Genomic DNA, 27,629 nt, shown 5'->3' on the forward strand with positions numbered 1-27,629 from the left:
TCCAAACTAACCAAGCCCAGTTCTTTCAGGCTTACCTTCTAGCTCATGTTCTCTAGACCTTGAATTATTCTTGTTGCTCTTCTCTGGACCTTCTCCAGTTTCTCCACAGCTTTCTTGAAACGCGGTGCCCAGAACTGGACACAATACTCCAGCTGAGGCCTAACCAGCGCAGAGCAGAGCGGAAGAATGACTTCTCGTGTCTTACTCACCACACTCCTGTTCATGCTGCCCAGAATCAGGTTTGCTTTTTTTGCAACAGCATCCCAGTGTTGGCTCCTATTTAGCTAGTGGTCCGCTAAGGATTCCCAATTTTCTGTTTGCTTTCAGACTGCCAATGCACACGTGTTTTCAGGGAACTAACTATAGCGGTTCCAAGATCTCTCGCTCGAGTGGTGGCAGCTAATTTGAACCTTATCTTTTTTGTTTGTACAGCAAGGATTGTATTTCCCCAAGTGCGTTACTTTGCATTTATCAACACTGATTTCCATCTGCCCTTGTGTTGCCCAATCACCCAGTTTTGCGAGGTCCCTTTGTAAACTCTGCCCAGGCAACTTTTAACTATTTTAAGTAAGTTTGTATCATCTGCAAACTTTGCCAACTCTCTGTTTACTCCTTTTTCAAGACCATTTATGATTCGTTGAGCAGCTCTGGTTCCACTACAGATCCCTGGAACCCACCACTAGTTACCTCGCTCCACTAGTTCTTCCTACCCTCCCCCCATCTTTCAAGTGGGGGACCTGGCCATGTTTTCATGATGATCTGATGAGCCCTTAGTTGATTGAATGACCAGCCCTTTGAAATCTTGCTCGCTCCTCTGCCTGGACTGGTCTGACCTGTTTCTCCCCCTACTCCACTGTTCAAAGAGTGGAGCTAAGAAGGCTTCCTTAGGTGCCTCTGTCTTATGTGAATTGTCAAATAGTCCTGTAGCACCCCAAAGAATAAGAACACTTGTAGACGGGATCGTGAGCTTTCGTGGACACTCAGATGAACCCTCTGGGCATCTGAAGACGTGGGCTGGGCCCATGAAAGCTCGTTTTCCCATCGACATGTGTTGTTAGCCTTTGTTAGGATGTTGTTAGTTAGGATGTAAGAACCTGAGGGGCAAAGGACAGTGCCCAACCGACATGAGCTGAGATGTTTACTTGTGGCTTTGGTTATGAGCCCTGGGTGGGGTGTTTTCCCAACTCAGTGTGTAGTCAACCTGTGGAACTCCTTGCCAGAGGAGGCTGTGAAGGCTAGGACTATAACAGAGTTTAAAGAGAAGCTAGATAATTTCATGGAGGTTAGGTCCATAAAAGGCTATTAGCCAGGGGGTAAAATGGTATCCTTGACCTCTGTTTGTCAGAGGCTGGAGAGGGATGGCAGGAGACAAATTGCTTGATCATTGTCTTTGGTCCACCCTCTCTGGGGCACCTGGTGCTGGCCACTGTCGGCAGACAGGATGCTGGGCTAGATGGACCTTTGGTCTGACCCAGTACGGCCGTTCTTATGTTCTTATGTAGTGTCCCGGCCCACCATACCCAGAAGAATCTGGAGGCTGGAGACTAGCTCGGCGTGGTGGGACGGGCTGGTCCTGGAGCGGTGGGACGACCAGCAATGGGTGCAAAACTTCCCCACGCAGAAGGTCACCTTCCAGGAGCGCTGTGGCTGGCTTGCCCCTGCCGAGCAGCACTTCATAGCCGGTTCCATCTCCGCTCTCCACCACCCCCGGCAGGTGATCTCCTTTCACTCCCCGCTCTTAGAAACCCCGTGACTGGCTTTGTTGGCCGTGTGCCACATCCTGTATCCCTCTGGCTGCCTGCCCAGCCAACCCCATATAACTGACCACGGCGCAGGACGAGGCTCGGCTGCTTCCACCTCTGCAGGGATCCCCGTCCGTCTCTCCCGCTGACGTCTCACCCCAGCACACGGTGAGTGAACGACCCTGCCAGGGGGGCAGGAGGAATTCCCAATGGTTGGTCTGAGGGTCGCCTGAAGTTCAAGGCTCAAGGCAGAGCAGCGAGGAACCGAGAGTCCTGGGCTCTCTCGGAGGGGACCCCTAGACTACCCAGTTCTACAGGGAAAACATTTGCCAAATGGCTCTGCATCTTGCGCCTTTTTCTCATCGTTTTGTCGGACGAGGCTTTTCCGAACTTTCACCCGTCTCCACGGGGCCGAGTTTTGGAACAGCCTCCTCTGTCGGAAGAGCCCTTCTCCCCTGCGCAGCGAGGAAGACTGGGGCTTCCAAAAGAGTGAGTCTGCTCTTCCTCAAAAAAAACAAAGCAGAAGAGCAGATGCCTTCCCTGGACGCAGTGGAGTTCTGGTATCCCCGAAAAACTCCAAAATCTAGACCCAGCCTGGGAGAGCAGCAGGATCTAGTGGTTAGAGCAGGAGCTGGGAATCATAACAGCCCATGACGCCGGAAGTGGGAGCAGAGGACTCAGCTGAGTCCTGGGGGAGGAGTTCCCAGCTGTTGGGCTCTTACCTGCCGGCTGCAGATGCTCTCGGCACTGGAGGGCGGGGAAAGGGGCAGGCTGGGCCAGGCCCTATGGGACGGAGACTCCCAGCTCGGGACGCCGGCACATGGCAAAGTGCCACCGTACCGGGGACGGAGCCGGGCTCGGCAGGGATGGTCTCAGGGCGACTCAGCCTCCCGAGCTGGGCAGAGCTGGAGCGACTCCCCCCAGAGCTCCCTGGGTTGCTGGGGGGGGGACACAGACCCCCCCGGAGCCCAGCGCCTGGGCTGCGCCGGCTGGGGGCCGCTGGCTGGGCTGCCACGGGACCGGGGGAGTTAGGGACCCTCTGGGATTTGGGCACCTTCCTCTGGAAGCACCTTCAAATGCCAGCTCAGAAAACTCCAGGCATCGTCTGGGGGCCAGACGGGGAGGGGAAGCAGCAACAGGGAAGGATTCAAACCAAGGGGGACCCATCACTGGGGGTCATTGACATTTCTATACAACAGCTGCCCCTTCCCCCACCCTCTGCTGCCCCCTAGTGCCCATTATACAGTATAGCTGCCCCTTCCCCCCACCCTCTGCTGCCCCCTAGTGCCCGTTATACAGTATAGCTGCCCCTTCCCCCACCCTCTGCTGCCCCCTAGTGCCCATTATACAGTATAGCCGCCCCTTCCCCCACCCTCTGCTGCCCCCTAGTGCCCATTATACAGTATAGCCTCCCCTTCCCCCCACCCTCTGCTGCCCCCTAGTGCCCATTATACGGTATAGCCGCCCCTTCCCCGCCCCCACCCTCTGCTGCCCCCTAGTGCCCATTATATATATTATACAGTATATAGAAGCACTGAGAATCATAGAATCAGAGAATCACTCGGGTGCGTTTACACTGCAGGCTAATTTCGTAATGAAATCTTCTGGAAGAAATCTTCCGAAATAGCTTTTAAAAGGTTTGTTCCTTTACGAAGCTTAATAGAATTTTACATGTGTTTGTTAAAACACAGGAGGGAGAAATAAACTTCTCTCTGAGCCACCGCTGTACAGAATAAGGGGAATATAAACCAGCGGTTACTCACCATTGGAGGTGTTTCTGCAAGTTAATATTGAAACCACTCTGGAAATGTTTCTAGTGCATGTATCTTCAGATGGGCTTGTCTTTTAAGTACTCATCCCTGTGCAAAATGTCACCTAGCTTTCACCTGAATTTGTTAAACCATGAGGAAGAAGCAGCCTTCTTCTTTCTGGCCCACACATGCACAGATGTTATTTCTGCAAACACCCACATTGCTGTAAAAGCGCGCAGCTTCCAGTTCTCCCCCCTAAGAAATAGAGAGAAACATTTCTAGACATTGTTTGATTGGTAGGCCCTTCTTTTCATGTGCCTGTATATTTATACCTGCCTCTGGAATTTCCACCTCATGCATCTGACGACGTGGGTCTTTGCCCACGAAAGCTCATGCTCCAATACATCTGTTAGTCCATAAAGTGCCACAAGACTCCTTGTTGTTCATATATAGTTTGTTACTGAGGTTTTGACCGTGGTCTGTCTGTCTGCAGGTTTTTCACTGAAACGCAGATGTAAAAGAGCTAAATCATGGGGAAATACCTGGGGACTGGTTTTTTAGATAAGAACAAGATGGTTCAAGGGAGGGGAGGGGGCGGAGTAGAGGGAGACAGTTCTGGTTTTAAAAAAAGACGTGGGTATTGTGATGCAGATTGGTCCAGCACACAGGTGGGATAACTACCCCCGTGGTGCTGTGAGCCTCTGTCTTTCCCCGGACGGCCTCAAGGGTAAGTTAGCTCTTTGTCCCTCCTTCCCTGCCCTGCTGCTTTTCTGTACTTAGCAATTTTTCACCCACAGCCCCTCTTTACCATCTGGCCTTTCCTCTCTTTCAAGGCCCTTTTTAAATGTCTTGTGCTCTTTTAATATTTCAAAAGAACTCTCTTCTTTACCTTCCCTCATACGGACGAGTGAAAGTTTTTGACGTGTTTCTCTACCTGCCTTGACATAAGACTCCCCGATGAAGTTTTCTATCGAGTGCTTTCTAAACAATCTCCACTTCATAAAATAGTTTAAATATTTTCTTCTGTCGAGGGAGGGCAGAACATAAGGGGGCATTAAAACCTTTCAAAAGCTGTAACATGACGCATGCTGTCAAGCTACGTACTACCTTTATATTTGGAAAGTGGAACCTCTAAACTAACTAAGCTCAATGTTAGTTTGTTTTCTTTTACTTTTCCAGCTTGAGGTTCAGTGGGATTTGGGCTCCTACCTTCTTTATTTACTTTTTCAATTTCTGCTCAATATCCCAATGTTACTATATTCAATGTTCCTTTTCTATGAAACAATTACAGAAAGAAGAAAACAGCTGTCTGATTTTGCCCTGTCCCTCCCATCTAGACACTCCTTCAAGAGTATGTGCTGCCGGAAGAAATCCATCTCCCCACAAGCTCTGCAAGTAAACCTGGAAGAAGCGGTGAAAATGTCCGAGTCAAGGATGGTAAAGTATTTGTTCGACGAGAAGTGTGTTGTGTTCAGCCCAGAGTCGCTTTCTTTCCATTTGACCAAACTTTTTACCATGTTTGAATCGGGTTCAACTCAAACTGGTTCCATCTCCCCTCCTCCCGCAATTTCTCAGAACGTCCAGTGAACACAAAAATTGATCTTTTGCCCAGCTCTGCCTGGGATCTTGGCTGAGATCTCTAGGCATGAGATGAATATTAAGAGGGAATTTCGGAGGGTCCTGTGCTAGCTGCACCCATCCCCTGTATCTCCACTTCCCGGCAGCCTTTGAAGAGATCAATTGGGAGATTTTTTTGGCTTTTTATTTTTGGCAGGATGACACTGTCCGGTTCTCCCAGGAGCTCTCAGAGGGCGAGAAGGAAGCCAGTGGGAACAGAAAGGGGAAAGTCCAGAGCTGTCTCCAGAGCCTTGGTATTGCCTGTAATGAGGTAGGCCTCCGTCATGCCCTACAGCACTAAGGAGAACGCTCCAATACAGTGGTCACCAACCAGTCAATCGGGATCAACCAGTAGATCTTGGAGCCTCTGACTGGGGATCCTGGCTGGTTTAGCCAAGAGGCTGTCAAGTATCAATACTTCAGATGCCTCTCCCGCTCTGCGGTGCGTCTCCTGCCCTTTGCCTTGGAGCTGCCCTCAGGAGCCTCCTGCTTTCTGTGCAGGGGAGGGAGAAGGGGGTGCTGATACCAGGGTGCCCTGTCCCTCTCTGTATCCTGTCTCCACAGAGCAGAGGGACTCGGAGGGAGTTTGCTGGCTGCTTTGGGGAGTGGTGTGGAGCCTGCCTTAGCCCACCAGCCGGGAACCACCTGAGATAAGCAGGGCCCAGCTGGAGCCCACATCCCGAAACCCCAATCCAAGTCTAGAACCACTCCTGCACCCCAAACCCCTGCCTGAGCCCCCAGTACACCTTCCTCCAAACATACTCCTAGAGCCTGCACCTAGAACCCCCCCCATGCTAACTGCCTGCCCCAAACTCAGCTCAGAACCCCTCTCTCACTCCAAATCCCTTAATCCAAGACCAGAGCCTGCACCCCAACCCTCTGTCCCGCCTGGTGAAAGGGAAGGAGGATGGGGGAGGGAGGGAGGATGGATTGAGCCGGGGAGGGGCCTCGGAGAAGAGGCACAAAGCAGGCAGGACAAGGGTATCTTGGATGGCTCTTACATTCAAAGAGTGATCTCGTGCTTGAAAAGGTTGGAGACCGCTGCCCTAGTACCTCAGCCAGGGGTGCAGTGATTGAGGTGCATGGTCCAGTTTCTGCAGGGCCTTCGGTGAGCTGGGATGGGGTGGGGCTGGCTCTGACCCCTCAGAAGGGACGGAGCTTCGGGCTGAAGGGGCAGGGGCAACCAGCACTCAGGACCTCCCAGAATGCATTGTTCCACCCAGAGTGCTGTTCATGCCCTCCCTCCCCGCAGCCCTCAGCAGCTCCATCTCTGCAGGCAGCCCTAAGAGCGACCCAGAACACTCTGCACAGGGCTCCGGTGGCGCTTTAAAGGTCCCAGGGCTCCGGCCACCCTGCTGTCGCTGTATCAGCAGCAGCAGCCAGAATCACTGGGCCCCTTGGAATCACCAGGCCCCAGGGAAATTCCCCCCTTTGCCCCACAGGCCTGTCTGGGGCTGAGGGCTCCAGGTGCACAGGTATTCAGTGAGTGCTCATTGAAGACTTTCTGCTGTGTGATTGTGAAGCTTGACCATGTCTGCAGCAGAGGACAGATGGAAAGGGGCCATTAGAGCGAGAGAGAGCTGGGTGGAGTGAGCTATTGATCCTTGACTGACAGATTGCTAATACCAGTAATGGATGGGGATTGCGTAACATGCTTCCTACATGCATCACAGCGCCCTCTGCTGGTTGAACTACACAGAGGGTAAAAGCCAACTACTGCTGCCTACCTGCTGTGGTGCCTCTCTTACTGACATGGTGGAGCTGTGGGGAACCCCCCAGGAGAGTTACCTAGCATTAAAAAGTGGTAATCCTGGAAGGAAGGGAGCTCTACACACCCGACACACCTGAGGGACGTCTCCTCTCTTTGGGCCTTGCAGATCCAGCTTAAGAAACTTTCCCTGCTTCCTCCTCACAACCGTCTTCTCAAGGGAGAGTGATCTTAGTTTTTTTGGTGCTCAAGGGTCAGTCTCTCTACTGCTCACTGACCCTGTTAGCGCATTATTTCCACAACGGGCTGATTTTGCATTCAATGCCTCTTGGATGAAACCTTTCGATTTTGTGAAAAAATGTCCATTACGGACAAAAAATTAAAATTTCAACCTTAAAATGTTGATCTTAAGGGGGTAGGTAGGCAACAGGAGTATCATTTTTGGGTTTTGGAGGTGGCCACTCCCTAACTTTTTGATGAACAGTTTGGTTCCTCCAAGAAAGAAAGAGCCACATTTTATAGGAATAAAAATCATTTCCCGAGCAGCTGCCTTTCCTACATTTTGAGGGCACAGAGACGAGTCCTTCTACATGACACATTTCATAGACTCATAGAACCATAGAGCTGGAAGAGACCTTAGAAGATCATCAAGTCCAGCCCCCTGCGCTAGGCAGGACTAATCCAAACAATTTGTTCCAAGATACAAACAGTTATGGCTCCTGTGAATCATGGAGACCAAGGGTCATAGACACGGAGAACAGTAAAAAGTTCTAGTAAGTTTGAGCCACATTCCATGTCCAATGGAAACCAAAGGGAGTTAGGAACCTGCATTGCTGAGGGGGTTTCAAGTGCCCTGTAGGCCCTCACATGCATCCCTTTCTCGAACAGGTCTGTAACCAGAGCTGAGTACCAGAGAGGTCTCGGCGTTCTTCTTTCATTTGTCATTTTCTCTTCTCCTTTCCCAGGAGACCATGCCCATTATCGCCGTGCTAGGATCGGGTGGGGGCCTGCGGGCCACGATTGCCCTTCTGGGAACCTTGGTGGAGATGAAGAAGCAGAGCCTGCTGGATGCTGCCATGTACCTGTGCGGGGTGTCGGGATCCACCTGGTAGGTGCAGGTCTGTAGAAGGGAGAATGAACAACTTTTCCTGAAGAGTTGGAGCATTCTTATGATGATTCAATCCTGAACATTTTCCATGCGTTGTGAGTGACGTCTTCAGAAGCACATAGGGGTGTGTCTACACCATACTCTGGGACCATGGCGTAATGCATCCAATTCCGGCCCCCCACTACAGAAAGGATGTGGGGGCATTGGAGAGAGTCCAGCAGAGGACAACAGAAGTGAAGAGGGGGCTGGAGCTCATGACCTACAAGGAGGGGCTGAGGGATCTGGCCTTGTTTAGTCTGCAGAAGAGAAGAGCGAGGGGGGATTTGAGAGCAGCCTTCAACTTCCTGAAGGGAGGTTCTAAAGCAGCTGGCGAGAGGCTGTTCCCAGTGGTGGCAGGTGGCAGAACAAGGACCAATAGGCTCAAGTTACAGTGGGGGAGGTCTAGGTTGGATATTAGGACAAACTAGGCGGGTGGGGAAGCACTGGGATGGGTTCCCTAGGGAGGGGGTGGAATCTCCATCCCTAGAGGTGTTTAAGTCCCATATTGACCAAGCCCTGGCTGGGGTGACTGAGTTGCGATTGTCCCTGCTTTGCGCAGGGGGCTGGACTCGGTGACTCCCGAGGTCTCTGCCCACCCTGGGATTCCATGATTCTCCATCTGAGCACGCTTTACTTTTAGTAGCTAGGTCATGGACAGCAGCAATCATTTTGGTCGCCCTCCACTGGACCCTCTCCAAATGCATCCACATCCTTTCTCTAGTGGGGGCGTTTGGGAGGAGCGGGGACAGAACTGGACACAACACTCCAGATGTGGCCTCACCAGAGCCAAATAAAGGGGAATAATCACTTCTCTGGATCTGCTGGCAATGCTCCTCCTAATGCAGCCCAATATGCCATTAGCCTTCTTGTTGACTCATCCTCAGCTTCTCCTCCTCTGTCCCTCCCAGGGCCTTTTTCTGCCAACCTGCTGCTTAGCCAGTCATTGTCCACCCTGTACCAAAGCCTGAGATTCTTCCGTCCCAAGGGCAGGACTCTGCACTTGTCCTTGTTGAACCTCCTCAGAATTCTTTTGGCCCAACCCTCCAATTTCTCTAGGTGACTCTGATCCCTACCCTCCAGCGTATCTACCTCTCCCCCTAGCCTTGGCTTTCAGCAGAGGGTCTTGGCTCTCTCCCTGTGACTGACATGAATTTCCTAGTGGCCATGGTGACAGGCAGCCACGGATGGATTTCTTGTGAAGTCACAGCAGTGTTAGAACTTGCCCGGATGATCGTTCTGCATGAGAAACAGAAGGTTGAAGATGAAAAGGGGGAGGGAGGTGCCCTCTTCTACGTCCTTAGTCTCAGCCACACCCCTCTCTGGTTCATTCCAAGGTGCATGTCCACCCTCTACAAGGAGAAAGACTGGGCAGAGAACATAGAGGACTCGGAAAGACTCTTCATTGACCAAATTTCCAAGACTTCCTGGCATATTAAAGACGAGTTTGATTTGGTGATAAAGGCAGCTGAAGATGAACTCTTCTCTCTGACCGACGTCTGGGTCGCTTTCTTTGTCTGTAGTGTATTGAAACTGGTAGGTTTGCATGTAAATCCAGAGTCTCTCTCTCTTTCTCTCTCTCGGCAGTACTTGGGATACAGGAATAAAAGAGTGGAAGGATGAATAACTCCTGCTCACATTTGAAAGGTTTCTGACCCCTCCTGGTAATTTTGTAGGTCTCAGCCTCCTCCCTGGAGCTCCCAAAGATCACTGTGATATTTCAACATTTCTAAAATGAGACCTTCCAGGCTGTTTTAGGGATTTGGGGAGACATTTCCCATTAAAACTCTTGGGAATTTGACTACTCAATCCTTTGGATGTTTGTGACAATCTCACCCTAGCATCTGATCCCAAAATCCTGGGCTTTCTGGAATGTAAATTGATGTGAAAAAGAGCTAGAAGGAATGAAATACTCAATCACACTCTTGAATTTTTATCAATGGGCTCTTCTATCTTGCAGGAAAAAAAGGCTTCACACAGTCCAGTAAGTGGGAGTTGAAGTTAGAGAAATTCAGACTCTAAAACGTCTATTTTTGACAGTGAGGGTAATTGACTATTGGAACAATTTATCAAGTTTTATGGTGGATTCTTCAGCACTGACCATTTAGGATTCATTATTTATTTTTTTCCAAAAGATTATTTAACCTAAAATTATTTTCATAAATTTCAAGTCACTTTTTGGAAATGGGATTTTTTTCCCTATTAGCTAAAGTGGCCAGCAAAATTCCATTTCAAAATACCAAGTTGGAATGTTTCATTTCAAACAGGCCCAAAGAAAGCATTTCAATTTTTAATTTGCATTTTTTTCTCAGATGAAAGAATTCACCACATTCGACCGAATTCATGAGTAATTTCAGAACTCCAAAAATATTTGTTTTGGGTTGAATTTACTACTCACAAAAAATGTTTCGCCTGGATTTACCTAATTCCTATTAATTTGAATGGAACTTAGGTAATGGAGCTGGAAGCGTAGTTCTTACTTAGAGGAGACTCATCTATGTGAGGTCTGAGCCTCCCCCTCTGCCACTCCAGCTACACCGATATTCTTATCATCTTAATAAACGGTATTTCTCTCAATCGGATAAGCAAACTGTTTTTCTCCAGCATAGACATCTGTTAAGGCAGGGTTTCTCAACCAATGGTATAAGTACCCTTAGGGGTCCTTGAGAGACATCTCGGGGGTACGTTAACACAACTGAAATTTGGAGAAAACTGAATTTTTGTTTTAATTTTTACAGCACTTGATTATTTTTGTACTTTTTACACCCAAAAATGTCATCACCCACCCGGCTACAAATAAGTTGTTTAAACAAATGTGTGGCAAAGGTAGAATTTTTGTGTGTGTGTCTGAAAACTGTAGGGACTGGGGGTACTTTATGAAAAAAAAAGGTTGAGAAACACTGTCTTAAGGCACTGACCTTGCTTAGATGCTTTTGAAAAGCCCTTTAGATGCTGCTTTGCATCGTTAGGTGCCAAATATTTTTGAAACTGGGTCCAATTCCCTTAGCCCATTTGGAAATCTCCAGCATAGCCTGTAAAGACTTGCTTGTTTTTTCAACACAGTGCATGCTAGAAGGAGGGGAAAATGATGAAGATGATGGTAGTCTCGGTTTAAATGGTAGCCTGAACCAATTACAGGTTGACCCTCGCCAGTCCAGAACCCCTAGCTGGATGTCCACTTATCATGGGTGGGGCCAAGTTTCCAACGGTCTTATCAACTTTGTTTATAGCCACCAACCCTGTCTCTCTGTTCTGTGCTGTTATTTAGCTCTAATTTACCCCGAATTGTCTTCTAAGAGCCCAGCAAGCAGAGGAAGTGCTAGTAATGTGGATAGACAATATTGACCTCCCGTCGTCCGGAAAATTCTCTTCTTCGGAACCAAGTGTGTTGGACTGGAGAGGTTCAATCTATAGCAAGGAACAGAATTTCTGGGAACATCACCAAAACTTTTCTCTTTCGGCACTAATCAATTCTCACCTTTCCAGTATGATCAGACCAAGTTATCTGAACACACAGATGCCTCCACAAAAGGGATTAACCCTTACCCCATCTATGCTGCAATAGAAATTAGCAAATTGAGTAAAACAAACCCAGGTAAAGAAATGTGGATTTTTTTCATACCTTTCCAATCTCTCCCTAAGTTTCAATCACAATTTTATTACCCCCATTTCCAAAATGGTTATTGACGTTCTTCATTGTCCACAAAAAAAAGTAAAAAAACCAAAAATGTCCCATGATTATTTCAACAGTGACGTTGAAAACAAAGCAAATGTCTATTAAATACACCTATTATAAATGGCCAAATGTGTTTAAGAGACGAAGTTGGGAAACGTCAGAAAACGTGACATTGCTTTTCCCTTTTCGATGGGCTCTACCGTTAAATGCATCGTTTTTAGATTTGACATGTTATGATGCATTTTCCCTTTCCACCTTTCTTTGGACTGAGGGATGGGTTGTGAAGGGGCCCCACAGCAAGAAGGATTCTGGGATGTGCAAGGACAGCACATGATGGCTTAGGAGGGAAACACTAGGAGGAGGAGGTCACAGGAGAAAATGACCATGGACGAAAGAAGAGACTGAAAAATGGAATGGAGTAAATAGATCAGAGAGGAAGGGGGATTGAGAACTTATTCCCCACGGACAAAAAGGGAACAGAAAACTGGCCCTTCAAAGGGGTCATTTTACACACCACTTGGAGAAGTTTCAGAAAAGGGCAACCACAATGGTTCAGAATTTGAACGGGAGCCATATGAAGAGAAATTAAAGAGATGGGGCCTTTTCAGCTTAGAGAAGAGGAGACTAAAGAGGAGGTCTATAAAGTCATGACTGCTGAGGGGAAAGTGAATAATTATTTACTTGTTCCCATTACACAAGAACTAGGGGTCACCAAATGAAATTAATAGCAGGTTTAAAACAAACCAAAGGAAGTTTTTCTTCATGCAGCGCAAAGTCAACCTGTGGAACTCCTTGCCAGAGGAGGTTGTGAAGACCAGGGGTCAAATAAAGAGCTAGATAGATTCATGGAGGTTGGGTCCATCAATGGCTGTTTGCCAGGCTGGGCAGGGCTGGTGAATCGGATCACTGGATGATTCCCTGTTCTGTTCCCTCCCTCTGGGGCACCTGGCGCTGGCCACTGTGGGCCGACAGGACACTGGGCTGGACGGGCCTTTGGTCTGACCCCCCCCGGCCGTTCTTACTTTCTCATGTTCTTTCCCTCTCTCTATTTCCTAGGGCCCTGGTTTGAATACACCCCCCATGAGTCTGGCCTCTCTGGCCGTGGGGCATTCGTGAGCACTAAGGCCTTGGGAAGCAAATTCCAGGGTGGGACTCTGAGAGAACAGAGGGAAGAGAAACACATCGGCTACTTGCAAGGTGAGTCGCGAAGTCCCTTGATTCCCTGCTGAGCGAGATGTAACCGTCCTGCCATGGGGGTTGGCAGTGGGAAGAGCTCGGTGCAATATCTGGGGCTCCTGTTTCACAGTACAACAGAGAACCACCTCGAGTCTTTACCCTGAACATTACACAGCACCCCTGGGTGCAGCCCAGAGGCAAAACGTCCCCTCTCCCATGCACCCAGCTGGTGTAGAGCAGAGAGAGCCCCACTGTCGGGATTCAAGCACATCTGACCACAAGCAAAACTCTCCCTCCAAAGTCCATGGGGGGTCCTTGGCCACCATTCCCCACCCTGCCCCACAGAATGACGTCCCTCTAACGCACCCCTCCCTCCTCTTCCTCCGCACCCCGCTCACAGCCACTGCCCGTGGCCAGAGGACACCTCTGTCCTGCTGTCTCCTCTGCTTCCAATGGTCCTTTTCATAGAATCAATTTTGAGGGAAAAAAAAGTATTTGGAGATGCAAAGAATCAGAGAATCCCAGGGCTGGCAGAGACCTCAGGAGCCATCGAGTGAAACCCCCTGCCCGAAGCAGGACCAACCCAACTCAACCATCCCACCAGGGCTTGGTCAAGCCAAGACTTAAACACCTCTAGGGATGGAGATTCCGCCCCCTCCGTAGGGAACCCAGCCCAGCGCTTCCCCACCCTCTTAGGCTGTGTCTAGACTGCAGGCTTCTTTCGAAAGAGGCTCTTTCGAAAGATCGCGTCTAGACAGCAGGCGGATCTTTCGATAGAGGAAATCCGCTTTTTCGAAAGAGAGCACCCAGCGAGTCTGGATGCTCTCTTTCGAAGACGGCCTCTTTACATTGAAGAACGCCTTCCTTCGAAAGAGGAACTTTCGAAAGAAGGCGTTCTTCCTCGAGAAACGAGGTTTACCGCCATCGAAAGAAAAGCCGCATTCTTTCGAAATAATTATAATAATAATTTCGAAAGAACGCGGCTTGAGTCTGGATGCAGGGGAAGTTCTTTTTTCGAAAGAACCCCTGAGTGTGGACACGGCTTTAGAGAAATTGTTTTTCCTAATCTGCAACCTAGACCTCCCCCATGGGAAAACGTTTGCCCACCTCTACTTAAAATAACCGATTTCAGTCAGGACCAATGAGTGAACCAAGTTGCAAAAGCACATAGCCCATCGGAGGTTGATCTGCCAGCGCCCCCTGGACTTTTCTACCAATGGTCCACTGTCTAGAGAGGGTCTTGATGCCATTGTCACTCCACTGAGGCAAATCAGGTCTTTTCCTTTTTATTTTCAGGTATCTGGGGAAGTGCCCCTGGAAGCATGAAGGAAAACATAAAATTTTTACTAGGTACTGACATTTCTGCTTATTGAAGGTAGGGTTGGGCCATCCGTTGAGTTGGAACAGGTCTCTCATGGAAGAGCCACCCCACCATTCTGTAGCAATGGTCCCAGTTCCTTACCATTCATCCCAGTGACACCGTCCCCTGCTACCAGTCACTGCATTGGCACCAGCATGATTTCAGAATGTCCAAAATTTCCCACAACGTGGAAATTCTGTCCTCTTGCCTGCTCTCCTCCCGAATTACACCAGCGGAAGCCGGACCAAAATCAGGTCCTGGACACCTAGCTCAAACACAACCCCAAATTTAATGAAAAAAATGACTCCACCTCACATTTCAGACCCTGAAGAAGATTTCCTCAATTACACAGTTCACTAACGCACAGTAGCTGTGAGAAACAACTCCTAACGCATGTGTTTTGTTTTGTTTTTCTGAGATCTTATTAAGGAAAAATTCCAAAGTCTGAAAAAAACCCGGCAATGTGCACATTTTACAGCAGGTAGGTCATTGCATTTCTGGCAGGTTTTTCTTTAGCCTGAGGACTGCTCAAGGTCCTTTCCAGTTCTAGGGTGCTATGGTGAGATAGACTCCATAGCCCTGTCAAACTAGGGGTTGTGAGTTCAAATCTCACTAGGGGCTGGCCTTTGAGAGGTTGTGGAGTCTTGTCAGAATGATCAGTTTCTTGTGGAAAGTTTAAAGGATGACCAGCTGGCAGTTTTTAATGCAGGAAGTGCTGTTAGGAAAGTATCGCCAGGCCTGCTGGGAAGTCATGACCATCCCGAAGTTCAGTTATTAACGTCTGCCTGCCACAGAACTTGTATCCAATGGAAGAGAATTTCTGAGACGCACCAAGAGTCCGCAAGGGGAAGAACCTTTCTCTGGGGAGATCCAGCCACTGCGCATTGGCAGGGTAGAGTGAGCTCCAAGTTATCTACCCACCATTGCCATCTGACCCCAGGTGGAGTTTCTGGGAGAGGACCCTGAGCATCTGCTGGAGGTGGAGTTATGGGAGAGGAAGAGAAATGTAATGCCAATGCAAGTGAGGGCTGGGGGGAAACCAAACAGGGTGCTAAATAATGAGGCAGACAGGTGAGGAGGACTGAACATCTTGGCAGGCAGGGTGGGCCTCAGGGCAGGCCAGGGCAATTAGATGGTTCGAATGGGCTGTTTGCATCTCCCAAGAGGTCTCTCAGGTTCTGTGGTTCTCGGACGTACGTGGATTGATCCCACCGTGCACAAATTCCCTCCCTAGAGCGGGCTCAGCCGCCGAACCCAACTGAGCTCACAGCTGAGCCTGATGTACCACATACAGACACACTCAGCAACCAGGGCTCTGACCTCCACGGGCTGTTGCATCCTGGCGCCCAGGGGACTTGGGGGGGTCTGGCAACATCAGACTTTCCCCTCTGCACCCATGGGGCTACTAGGATTAACAGCAGCCTGGTGGCCACATCATGTCCTTGATCCTTCCAGCTCCTCACTCTCCTTCTGACCATTGCGAGGGCGCTGGCCTCTTCCTGGAGCTTTACAAACAAGGCTCAGCCGGGAAAGACTGCGAGGGAGTCTTCAGGCAGCTAAAGGAAGTGCTGAAAGGCAAGTGGCTCAGCGGGGCTAGATTGATCCCCTGTCCCTGTGTCTAATCAAGCAAGACGGGATTTTCAAACTGGGTCCAAAGTCTCCTTCCTTTGGAGCCTTAGGAAATATCAGATAGCATGAATTGCTTTGAATGAGTTGCTAAATGAACGAACGAACGAAGTTAGTGGGCGAATGAACGAATGAATGAATGAAGTTAGTGGGCGAATGAACGAATGAATGAATGAATGGAGTGGGCAAATGAACGAATGAATGAATGAAGTGAGTGGGTGAGTGAATGAATGAACGAATGAATGAATGAAGTGAGTGGGTGAATGAATGAATGAATGAATGAATGAATGAATGAATGAATTGCTGCATGCTAACAATATTCTGGTGCTTACCAGTATTTCCACAAATTCCCGTGGCCATTCTGATACACATGGGTTCAGGTTTGCAAAAGGGCCTGGAAAATTTGACCAGTAAATCCTATTGCTTTTGAGTGGCCACCACAACTGCATTTGCACCCGTTGAACATCCCTGAGCTCCAAAGCATATTGAATGAGCCTCCCATTGGTCGTCTCAAATCTAACCTAACTTTGCCCATTCTCTGAGCAGGTAGGAAAACCAAGAGTTCCTACCTGAAGTGCTGCGAGGTGCATAAGACCTGGAGTTCAGCGACGTGGGGGAAAAAAAAGGCAGTGTTCACTAAACTCATTGCGGTTTTTAAAACTCAACTTCAAGGTGAGTCTTCCAGACTCTGCTGTCTCTTAGACAGACGGTGTCTGGACTTCCCAAATTATTCCTCCAGATGTGGGAGCCAATGCGCCAGATGTGTCCCATGTGGGAGAAAAAAATGGTCATTTCACTATTTCATCATTTCGAGTGTTTCAGTTCTTTCTTCTTCTCTTCTCCCCTCCCCCACTTTAAGAGGTAAAAGCAAAACATGATGCTCATTTGTCCAGTAAAATAACGGCTTTCAACATTGTACCCGTCCATGGTGAAGAGGAATGCCAGGAAAGTAAATCATTTTGCATTGTCTTGGAGTAAGTTTTTAACAAGCATTTATTCTTCATTTCTTTATTTTGATTCCTGTTAGGAAAAAGGAGTCTGAGCACCTTTGCAAACATCTAGCAATGTGGGGGCCATTCAGCCCAGCTCTTTGGCCGGCCTGGGGGGCGATAGTGAAATCCATACTAGTGACCGAGCCAAGTCCATTGTCATGGGTTCAAACGCATCAGGGCTCTGGGCTGTCTGGCTATTGATGACTATTAATGCACTTTGTTCCACAATAAACCTGATTCGGTTTTTTATCAGAGCCTGTGGTCTTTGGGGGCTCCCATGACATGTATTGTGCTAGCTCCCTGTGCAGAACGGGCATGAGATACTGAGGGAGCCTAAGAAAATGCACGCAGCCAAATGTTTATCATCCCTGACGGAGCAGGGTTATCCTGAATTTAGTACACCGCTGTCCTGGTCTGCTCCAGGTGGCTGGCGCCATAAACCAGGTGTTGGGGGAGGGGAGCTCTAACCATTACACACCTCCTTCTCCAGGTGTGCCTGATGTACCACGTACAGACATATTCAGCAACCAGGGCTCTGACCCTCCACGGGCTGTTGCATCCTAGTGCCCAAGGGACTTTGGAGTCTGGGGACATCAGACTTTCCCCTCTGCACCCGTGGGGCCACCAGGATTAACAGCAGCCTGGTGGCCACATCATGTCCTCGTTCCTTCCAGCTACTCACTGTTCTTCTGGCCACTGCTGGGGTGTCATCCTCTTCCTGGAGGTTCACATGCAAGACTCACCTGGGAAAGAATGCGAGAGAGTCTTCAGGGAGCTAATGGAAACCCAGAGAGGCAAGTGGATCGGTGGGACTAGATTTACTGCCTGTTCCTTTGTCTAATCATGTAAACCTAGTGCCTGTGATGCCGTAGGTAATGTCTGATGTCATGAATTGCTGAATGAATGAATTGTTGTCAACAAATGAATTGTGGAATGAATGAATGAATTGCTGCATGCTGACAATATCTGTGTGTTTGCCAGTATTTCCACAAATTCCCGTGGCTGGTCCAGTACACACAGGCTCAGGTTTTCAAAAGAGCCCGAGGAAACTAAAACCCTAAAACCTATTGCTTTTTAGTGGCTGCCACACCTGCCTTAGCCCCCTGTGCCCTGAAACTGATCCAATGAGCCTTCTATGACTTATCTCCCGTCTAAGCTCATTTCACCCATTATTTATGCAGAAGAAAGTATCAGAAATCATCACCTGACGAGCTCTGACCTGGCTTCGTTCCCGTACTGGAAGATGGTGACAGAAGGATTTTGGGAGATAGCTCACTTCATCTGGGAATGTGAACAGGAAGCTGCAGGCAAGTCTTGTACAAACGTTGGTCACTTAGACGGGCTTCCAAATTTCCAAATTCCTGCTTCACATGTGGGAGCAAAGGACCAGAGGTGTCTAAAAGGGAGAAAATTGATGGTTTCACTATTTCCCTGTGTAATTCAGCATTTCAGATGTTTCAGTTCTTTCTTCCACTGGTTTCCCCTTCAGATTAAGGGGTAAAAATAAAATGCTAAAATCACCACGATCTGGTTAAAGGGTAGGAAACAAAGATTCATAGAATCACAGAACACGAGCACTGGAAGGGATCTTGAGAGGTCATCAAGTCCAGTCCCCTGCCCTCACAGCAGGACCAAGCACTGTCTAGATCAGGGGTGGCCAACCCACTTAACAAAGAGCTGAAACAGCTGTGGAAAAACTGCAAAGAGCCGCATCAGAATTGCTGAGAAAAAAAAGAGGCTGCCCCTTTAAGAAACAAACTGAGGCTTTTTGTTCAATGGCTGCCATCCTGGGCACCATTTTGAATTGCCACCCCAGTGAGCACAGGAGAGCCGATTGCTGGGGAGAGCTGGGGGGGGGGCAGGGGTCATGCGGGGGAGCTCAGGAGAGGATTTGAGAGTCACTCGTTTGGGGGAGAAGAGCCGCATGTGGATCATGAGCTGCGGGTTGGCCACCCTGGTCTAGATCATGCCTGACAGATGTTTATGTAACCTGCTCTTAAATATCTGCAATTATGGAAATTCCACAACCACCCTCGGCAATTTATTCTGGCAAGGAGTTCCACAGGTTGACTGTGCGCTGCAGGAAGGAAAACTTTTTTTTATTTGTTTTTAACCCGCTGCCTATTATTTTCAATTTGTGATCCCTAGTTCTTATGTTATGGAAACAAGTAAATAACTTTTCCTTACACATTTTCTCCATACATGTCCTGATTTTACAGACCTCTATTATATCCCCAGGAAAAACTATTTCCCTAGGCGGGCGGGGAAGCGCTGGGCTGGGTTCCCGAGGGAGGGGCTGGAATCTCCATCCCTAGAGGTGTTTAAGTCCGGGCTTGACCAAGCCCTGGTGGGATGGTTGAGTTGGGTTGGTCCTACTTCGGGCAGGGGGCTGGACTCGGTGACTCCTGAGGTCTCTGCCCGCCCTGGGATTCTCGGATTCTCCTTTCTAAGCTGAAAAGTCCCATCACCGTTTGTTCTGACCCACCTCACTTCCCCCCATGGGGTTGCAGCTGGGCAGAGGCGATTGTGTTTTCTGGGGGAAGGGAATTTAAATGTCCAATTTCTTGGGAAAAGACCCTGCCCACACAAGCTCCTCCTGACCCCAAACAGTTTTTGGCCCTGTCCGGTCACTGCTCACCCAGCGAGCCCCTCTCCCGAATGCTGCTCTTTCCTCAAACCCCATCCCCATCCTGTAGCGGCTCATCTCAAACCTGGCCCTCAGTTTTACCCATGGAAATGCAAAGAAATGCGCCTTGTTGTGGGGCGGAGGGAGAGAGGAGGGTTCTCAAAGTGCTGAGTTCAAAGCAGTTACTCTGCCAGGGGCACTAAGCTACCTGGGGGCCTTTGGATCCACAAAACCCATCTCTGCCCACCCACCGATGTTCAAGGGGGGAAAGGCCGAATGTGTCCACAGAGTCTTCCCAGCTTTTTGTTTGAATTGACGTTCCCCTTCGGGTCCCCTTCCCCTTGCTCTTGCCTCCCCAGGATTCATAGGGAACATGTCGAATCTCTTGTGGAAAATCGCATTCTGCCTCATCACCTGGACGTGGGGCACCACCCACAACTTCCTCTACAGAAGCGGTGAGCAACCTCCTTTGGACTGGCGCTTTCCACGTGGAGCCCTACCCCCGTGGCACTATGACTGTGGGCAACAGAGGGTCAGGTGCGGGGTGGGTGAGAGTGCTGGGGAGGGCAGCATTCCTGTAGCCCTGAAAGCTCTGAGAAGATGTCATGAAATCTCTCACAAATTCTGTCTCTTTTAACCTACCTAACGCCTCCTTTCTGTGGCCATATGCCCCAAGTTCCTGTTGACAACTCTGAACAGCCGGCAAGGCCGAGAAATGTTTTTATTTCCGTGTAGCTGAAGGTGAACCTCTGGGCACAGTTCCGGTGCCTAAAAATGTCAATAGACACGGAGGGTTAATGGGAGTTAGACACCTGGGCTCAGATTGTTAAAGGTATTTAGGCGCTGCATCCAAGCAGGTTCGGCACCTAACTCCCACTCATTTCGCTTGGAATGAGGGGCTTGTCGGTGACCGGAATGGGGCAGCCCTGCCTACATAGGGTTGCCAGGTGTCTGGTTCGGTAATTGCACCTTCCATCTGATAAAAAACAACAGAAAATACCGGACATGTAAAATGTTGGGTATTTTCTGTTTTCCTCTGCCAGAAGGCCAATGGGGACATTTCCCACCACCATGTCTGGCAAGGGCGGGGGGACCGAGGAGTGTGGGAATTTAAAGGTACAGTGACTTTTTTTTCTTTGCTCAACAAAATTTTTTCCCAGTGTGTTTTTTTTTGGGGGGGGGGTTCAGTATATTTTGTTAAACCATCTGGCAACTCTAATGCCTAGTGGTTGGAGCAGGAGTCATGCCTAGTCTGAGCTGGTGTGAAAAGCCCGGGGCCGGTGTTGAGGGTTGAAAGCAGCGTCAGAGGCCAGGCATCCGCGCCGGTGACCTGGAGCAGGGCAGGATGGCTGCCAGGCTGCGGCTCTTAGGCTGTATCGACACGGAGAACGTTTGGAGACGAAGATGCTGTCAACAGGCAGAAGTGAAAATCAGGCAACCTGGTTTTTTTGCCTCCCATTGTCGGCATTTCCTGGCCATGTGGCTAGCTCCCCTGGTGAGAAAGCAAAGCATTGTGGGTAAGCATCTCACAGGGCAATGTGGAAGGAAGGCAGATCTCATCCCTATGCTTCTAGGGATTCCCTCCTAGCTCTGCGAGCTCTCAGTGCTGGGAAAGTCAAGGCAGCCCAGCTGTCTCCCCAGCCCCCGCCTAGCAGCAGCAGCCGGCCTGTCGCTGAGTTCCTAGACAGGCAGAACAGGAGCATCCCAATGATTTGCTCTCTGTTTGTTCCCCAAAGGGAGCTGCTCACTCAGCTGCCAGACACTTCCTGGAGCTTTGAAGGGAGTTTAATCCTCACCCGAAAACAAGACCTGGGTGCATTTTTTGCAGATAAGGCCCAAGCCACTGGCTTGACCAACAAAAAATTAATCTACTTGATCGACGCCGGCCTTGCTATCAACTCCGCCTACCCCTTGGTGCTGCGCCCACAGAGGAACGTGAAACTGATCCTCTCCTTTGACTTCAGCTCGGGGGATCCCTTCGAGGTAACATCTACAATTTATGTGATGTCGCCCAAAGCCTGAACTGGGATAGAACAGGGCAGAAACCACAGAATCGTAGAATCAGAAACTCATAGAATCGTAGAAACCTAGAACACTAGAGCTGGAAGGGACCTCGAGAGGTCAAGTCCAGTCCCTGCCATCCCTGGCTTCACGGCAGGACCAAGCACTGTCTAGACCATCCCTGCCAGGTGTCTGTCCAGCCTGCTCTTCAATATCCCCAGAGATGGGGATTCCACAACCCCCCTAGGCAATTTATCCCAGTGTTTCACCACCCGGACAGGCAGGAAGTTTTTCCTATTGTCCAACCTCAACCTCCCTTGCTGCAGTTTCAGCCCCTTGCTTCCTGTCCTGTCCTCAGAGGTCAAGGGGAACAATGTTTCTCCCTCCACCTTGTGACACCAGCCTGGGAGGTTTTGAATCCCACAGCCATAGTGTAAGTGCTGTTACACAACGATTCTGGCTGCAGGGATGTGGCAATCGGGTCGTGCCTGGGGAGGTCCTGTCAGTCAGTTCCATAGAGGCTCCTTGGAATGCTTGTGTCTCTCAGGTTAGGTGCACCTCTAACGCTCTAGCCTGGCCACATTAGTGGGATCATACGATGCGAGTGGAAATGCTGATGGTTTATTTTACAATCTCTTTTCCCTCTTCCCCAGACCATCAGGAGAGCGTCCGAGTATTGCAAGAAAAATCGGATCCCATTTCCCCCGGTAGATCCCCAGGTGATTAAGGACAAAGACAAGCCCTCCAGTTGCTACGTCTTCAAGGGCAAGACAGGTCCCACCGTCATGCACTTCCCGCTCTTCAACATGGAAAACTGCCCCGGTAAGTGAGTTGTGCTCGTGTTCTGCTGCAACTCTGCGGGGTGGATTCCTCATGGTACTTAGGTGTCTGATTGCTGGATTAGCCACCGCCAGGACAGAATAACTCTGGGCATCACAAAATCCCTGCTCAGAGGGGCCACCAGACTCTGCTGTCCCATCCCAGGCTTCCAGAGATGTGAGCGGGGGAAGGGAGACAGTCCTCTGCCTCCCTTGGCTGCAGGAGGATGTGCTGAGCAGAGGCCAGCAGGATCAGGCCCCGGGCCTGTGCTCTGACAAACGCTGGAAGATTTCCTGGCGTTGCTGGGTGCTTCAGGGCAGGGGGCTATGGCTGCGGGGGTGCAGGAATCAAGGCGGGGTGGGTGGGCTTGGGGAATGGGGTCAGGGCAAGTGTCTAGTAGGTATGGGGGGCTCAGGGCAGGAGTCTACGATATGTGGAGAGGCTCAGGGCAGAGGGTGGGGGTGCAGGAGTCAGGGTGGGGGATGGGATGTGGGGAGAGGGCTGAGGGCAAGATCCAGGATGGAGAAGGGAGATCTGAGGCCGGGTGGCTGAGAGGTCATGGGGGGGGCACTACCAGGCCTGCCCATGGTACTGAGGGTGGTTCTACTCCTCCTCTTGGAGGCCAGCACTGTGCTACTTTGGCAGGTCTGTGTTAGTGGAAGATGTGGGGCTGGGCTGGGCTGACTGGTCCCCCCAGGTGACTCCCCATGGTGGGATGGGGCTGGGCTGGCTGCCCCCTCCAATCAGCAGCTCCTGAGGGGGCAGCACTGCTGCTTGAAGGGGCTGTTGGCCAGTGGCCACCCCTTTCTGGCACTGTGGCCGAAAGCTGGGGAGGGATTTGGGGGCAGGAGGCCACTTACCCAGGCTGGGGGTCTGCAGCATGGAGAGCACCGACCCCAGCTGGCCCCTCACTGCCTGGTGTGGCCGCTGCCCTGTGGTCACTCTGCAGTGTAGCTCTCCCCTGCGCTCGCTGCCCCCTGTGGTCAAAACCTGTCACTGCTCTCAGGCCCCTCCCTTTCTGTGTTGGGGAAAACAACCCCATTCCAGGCACTTCCCATTGTCCTGGCACAACCAAACCCTGCCCTTGTGTTAAGTTAGGGTGAGAGGAAGCTGCCTCCCACATTTGGGGATCCTAGCTCTTATAATTTAGGAGGAATTCCTGAACACACAGACTCACAGACAGCTGGAGTCACAGACAGACGGACAAATATACAAACTCTCTAAAATACATAGAGAGATGATGATAACAGCACTAGTTCTCCAGTCACATCTTTGTTTGTTTGTTTGTTTTTTGTGGAGGGGGGAGACTAGGAAAACCTTTTTAACATCCGGGTAGTTTTGCTGTGGAATGCCTTCCAGGGATGGAGGGGAATCCCCAAGAGCTGGTTTAGGAACAGGTTGGAGAACCACCCTTCAGGGTTGGGCTAGATTCAGTTGGTCCTGCCTCAGCGCAGGATGCTGGAAGAGATGTCTCCCAAGCTCCTTTTCAGCCCCACATTTCTGTGATTCTATGAAAACGTCAGGAGTTGCTCCCCCGCCTCTTTAGGCGCAGGGTTCTGTGCTTTTGGGTGCCAGAGAAGTGTACAAACAAAACCGCTGTTCTCCTCTCTTCTGCACTTCCCCACCTCTTTTAGGAGCAAACGAGATAAAGCAGTGCAGAGACAAGTTTGGCACCACAAATATGTCTTACTCAGAGAAAGATATGGAAGAACTCCTCACCAAAGCGAAGAAGAATGTATCCAACAACGTGGATAAGATTATGGAGGAAATCAAGCAAATTGTGTCCTCACTCACCCCCAAATAATTTTAAAAACACATCTCTTTTTGTTCGGGAAAGACAGAAAACTGGATGCAAGGATGGATGGATGGATGGATGGAGCGTGGGGATAGATAGTATATGATGATTATTAGATGAATAAATATATCAATAGTAGTTCATGGTAACATAGATGGATAATTTGAAAATCATCCCACTTAAAGATGTGGGTTTTGCTCAGGAAAGCATGTTATACTATATATCTATGTACATGAATTTGTTAGTGTTTAAGGTGCCACAGGACTTCTCATTAATTCATAGATAAATTCATATGCAAAAGTTATGAAACGTAGATAGAATTTGTAAGACACTTACACATACATGTTGGTTCGTCAGTGTTCATGCACCAGCCTCCTTGGGTGACAACACAGCGTGATACTGCTGAGACCATTCAGATACGAAGGGCTTTTTCTTCAAATTTACCCTCACCCCACACTCCAAAAAAGAGTTCAGCTCCTTCACGCTCGCTATCTGGTCACCGTACATCCCTTTCACTCAGACATTGACGCTAGCAAGTACCCGTGTCTGCAAGATCTCTCTTTGGTTTCTCCTAGTTTACGGAAGGAAAGGAAATAAGACAGGAGTTTTGTGGTGAGCAGTGAGGCATCTAACAATCTCATTTACACCCTGGATAAATGTCGAATAACTTCACTGCAGCTTATGATGTTTCTCCATCCCCAGAGGTGTTCAAGTCTTGGCTTGACCAAGCCCTGGCTGGGATGATTGAGTTGGGTTGGTCCTGCTTTGGGCAGGGGGCTGGACTGGATGACTCCTGAGGTCTCTTCCAGCTCTATGGTTCTATGATTCACAGGGAGGTTAGACCCTGGACTGCTATTTACAATGCTGAGGTTTTTTATTGCTATTAACTTCCAAATTATTTTTTGTGCCATGTGTAACAATAACCCTTGGCAATCCTCTTCCTTCTGCGTGATGAATATTCAATAAATAAACTGGAATGCCCTGTCATTTTTCACCCCATGTGCCTCATCGCTAGCAATAGCCAACCCTTGCTCTACCACCTTCGGAGGGCTGCCCAGTAAGCGAGAGCACAAAGGACTGCACTCCGTTTCGGATCCCCTCGCTCACACGGACTTGCTGCTTTACACCACAAGGCCTTTCAGTGGCACTGTTACTCGAGGACAGCGCGAGGGGCGGAAGTCCGTGGGAGTTGCATCAAACAGGGAGGAACCCTGGGGCAGTTGCTACAGGGCAGTGAAATACTCAGGCTGCTGTGGAGAGAGATGGACACGGGAGAGAAAGAGGCCTCAGCTCTGGTCAATAACTGTATCTGGGATTTTTATCCAGCTTTGGAGGGTGTGACACGGCCACAGAGACAGTGGTGCTTGTGAGTTACAAGGATCCTGCAGCAGAGGTTTTGTAAGAATGCAAGTGTGTTGTCGAGTCCAACCCCTGGCCCAACGCAGGATCAGAACGTTGTATCAGGGTCTTCTTAGAATCCTAGAATCCCAGGGCCAGCAGAGACCTCAGGAGTCATCCAGTCCAGCCCCCTGCCCCAAGCAGGACCAACCCAACTCAATCATCCTAGCCAGGGCTTGGTCAAGCCAGGACCTAAAAACCTCTAGGGATGGAAATTTCACCCCCTCCCTAGGGAACCCATCCCAGTGCTTCCCCACCCGCCTAGGGAAAGAGATTTTTCCTAATCTCCAACCTAGACCCCCCCACTGCAACTTGAGCCCATTGCTCCTTGTTCTGCCCCCACTGAGAACAGCCTCTCGCCAGCCTCTTTGTAACCCCCTTTCAGGGAGTTGAGGGTTACTCTCAAATTGCCCCTCACTCTTCTCTTCTGTGTGAAAGGATGTGGTAAAGCCTACCCAGAATGCCAAATGAGCACTAAGTTAGTGGTAAGCAAAGGAAAGGAAGCATTGGTAGGATACAGGAGACAAACAAAAAACCAGAATTTGATTGGATGACCAATAATAACCCCGCTTTTCGGGAAGTAAAGTAACACAGTCTGCAATAACCCCAAATGGAGCAGATAAAAGTCTAAAGGGCAAAAATAGACGCAAAAAGACTGATGTCAGCATAGTCAGGCAAGTGGAAAAATGTATATGAGGTTGGACGGAATCAGATTTGGATGGATGGGTTGAGAATCCCAAAAGCCGGGTCTGATCAACCAAGTGGTTCCCTCCCAGGGGAACACCAGTCATAAGTTGCAACCAAAAATCTGAAAGGAAGAATAAAGAAAAGAATATCTCCTGAATCTAAACAACGCTTCTCTCTGTCTGACTGTGAGTATTATATATTTGACAACTCCACTAACTGTTAAAAAGGTACATCTGGAGGGTTTTAGCTGCAGGAGGAGTTATTTCTTGCTTTTTAACTGTACTGTTTTTCGATTTGTATATGTATGTTATGCTGTCTTAAAAGAATCAAAGATAATGGATTGTTTTCAATGAAAAATTACTTATAAAAGTAAATTGGAAAATAAAAATCTTTGTTTAACCCTAAGAAGAAGTATTCCTGTCTGTGGTTTGAAATCCTTCAAAGAACCAAACACGGGTTACTGAGATTCTGCTGAATGAACAAGCCCCAATCCCTCAGCCTCTCCCCATAGGCCATGTCTTCCATGTTGGTTGTCCTCCTCTGGACCCTCTCCAATGCATCCACGTCCTTTCTGTAGTGGGGGGCCCAGAATTGGACACAATACTCAAGATGTGGCCTCACCAGAGCTGAATAAAGGGGAATAATCATGTCTCTGGATCTGCTGGCAATGCTCCTCCTAATGTCGCCTAATATGCCGTTAGCCTGCTTGGCTACAAGGGCGCCCTGTTGACTCATCTCCAGCTTCTCATCCACTGTAATCCCCAGGTTCTTCTCTGCCGAACTGCTACCTAGCCAGTTGGTCCCCAGCCTGTATCAGTATTTGGGATTCTTCTGTCTCAAGGACAGGACTCTGCACTTGTCCTTGTTCAACCTCCTCAATTTTCTTTTGGCCCAATCCTCCAATGTGTCTAGGTCACTCTGATCCAGGTCCCTCCTTTCCAGTTTTTTCTCTCTGCTCCCTCTTCTCCCCTGCGAGTCACAATTTGCTTAGGGTAAAAACAAAATGCTGCCGTCCCAGAGTCCTCTGAACTCAGCGCTGCCAAAATTGTCCACTTCTTCAACGTGTGGCACCCAAATCTGGCTGATTCATCTGCTTCCTCACCCATGGCAGAGCAGACCAATCCACCTCCCAGCTATGAGAAGACGCTGGTGACCAAGTGGGGATTTCTGAAATATTTTCTGAGGCCTAAGTGTGACTGTGGTTTCCTTCCACACGAGAACAACCCCATTGGGGGGGAAAAGATGGAGTTGCTCTCAGGACAGCGCATACAGCGAGCGTGTGTGTCGCATTCTCTCTGGAATGGATGGTTATGAAGAAGCTAACAGAAATGGATCCAGATCGAAATGGGCCAGAGAGTCCTGGGTTTCTCATCTTGTCTCTCAGGGGCAGAACACCCTTTCCAGTTGGCTGTCATCTGCAAACGTTACAACAAATAGCATGCAAGATGCCTGTGTATGGATGGGCCTTCTCCCTCCCTCTCTCCCTCTTTCCCACCTCCTACACTCCCTCA

The 27,629-nt window shown here is 49.5% G+C and overlaps 2 protein-coding genes across 2 annotated transcripts in view; both read left to right on the plus strand.

The window, feature by feature from the left end:
- The window catches only part of LOC102444169 (cytosolic phospholipase A2 gamma-like), an 89,400-nt gene that overhangs the window by 26,696 nt on the left and 35,075 nt on the right, over nucleotides 1–27,629 (plus strand). The window lies entirely within an intron of this gene.
- Nucleotides 1,567–26,526, plus strand: LOC102456630 (cytosolic phospholipase A2 gamma-like). Its single transcript, XM_075911859.1, has 19 exons — nucleotides 1,567–1,910; nucleotides 4,785–4,930; nucleotides 5,268–5,381; nucleotides 7,784–7,926; nucleotides 9,300–9,498; nucleotides 11,449–11,557; nucleotides 12,695–12,835; nucleotides 14,111–14,164; nucleotides 14,593–14,655; nucleotides 15,630–15,753; nucleotides 16,351–16,472; nucleotides 17,467–17,586; nucleotides 17,974–18,289; nucleotides 19,489–19,582; nucleotides 19,787–19,873; nucleotides 20,462–20,534; nucleotides 21,247–21,401; nucleotides 22,073–22,241; nucleotides 23,873–26,526. Exons 2-19 carry the CDS (start codon nucleotides 4,847–4,849, stop codon nucleotides 24,040–24,042), a joined length of 2,337 nt encoding a protein of 778 aa, XP_075767974.1. The 5' UTR covers nucleotides 1,567–1,910; nucleotides 4,785–4,846; the 3' UTR covers nucleotides 24,043–26,526.

The sequence above is a fragment of the Pelodiscus sinensis genome, chromosome 30, assembly GCF_049634645.1.
Source record: "Pelodiscus sinensis isolate JC-2024 chromosome 30, ASM4963464v1, whole genome shotgun sequence".
Classification (NCBI taxonomy): Eukaryota; Metazoa; Chordata; order Testudines; family Trionychidae; genus Pelodiscus; species Pelodiscus sinensis.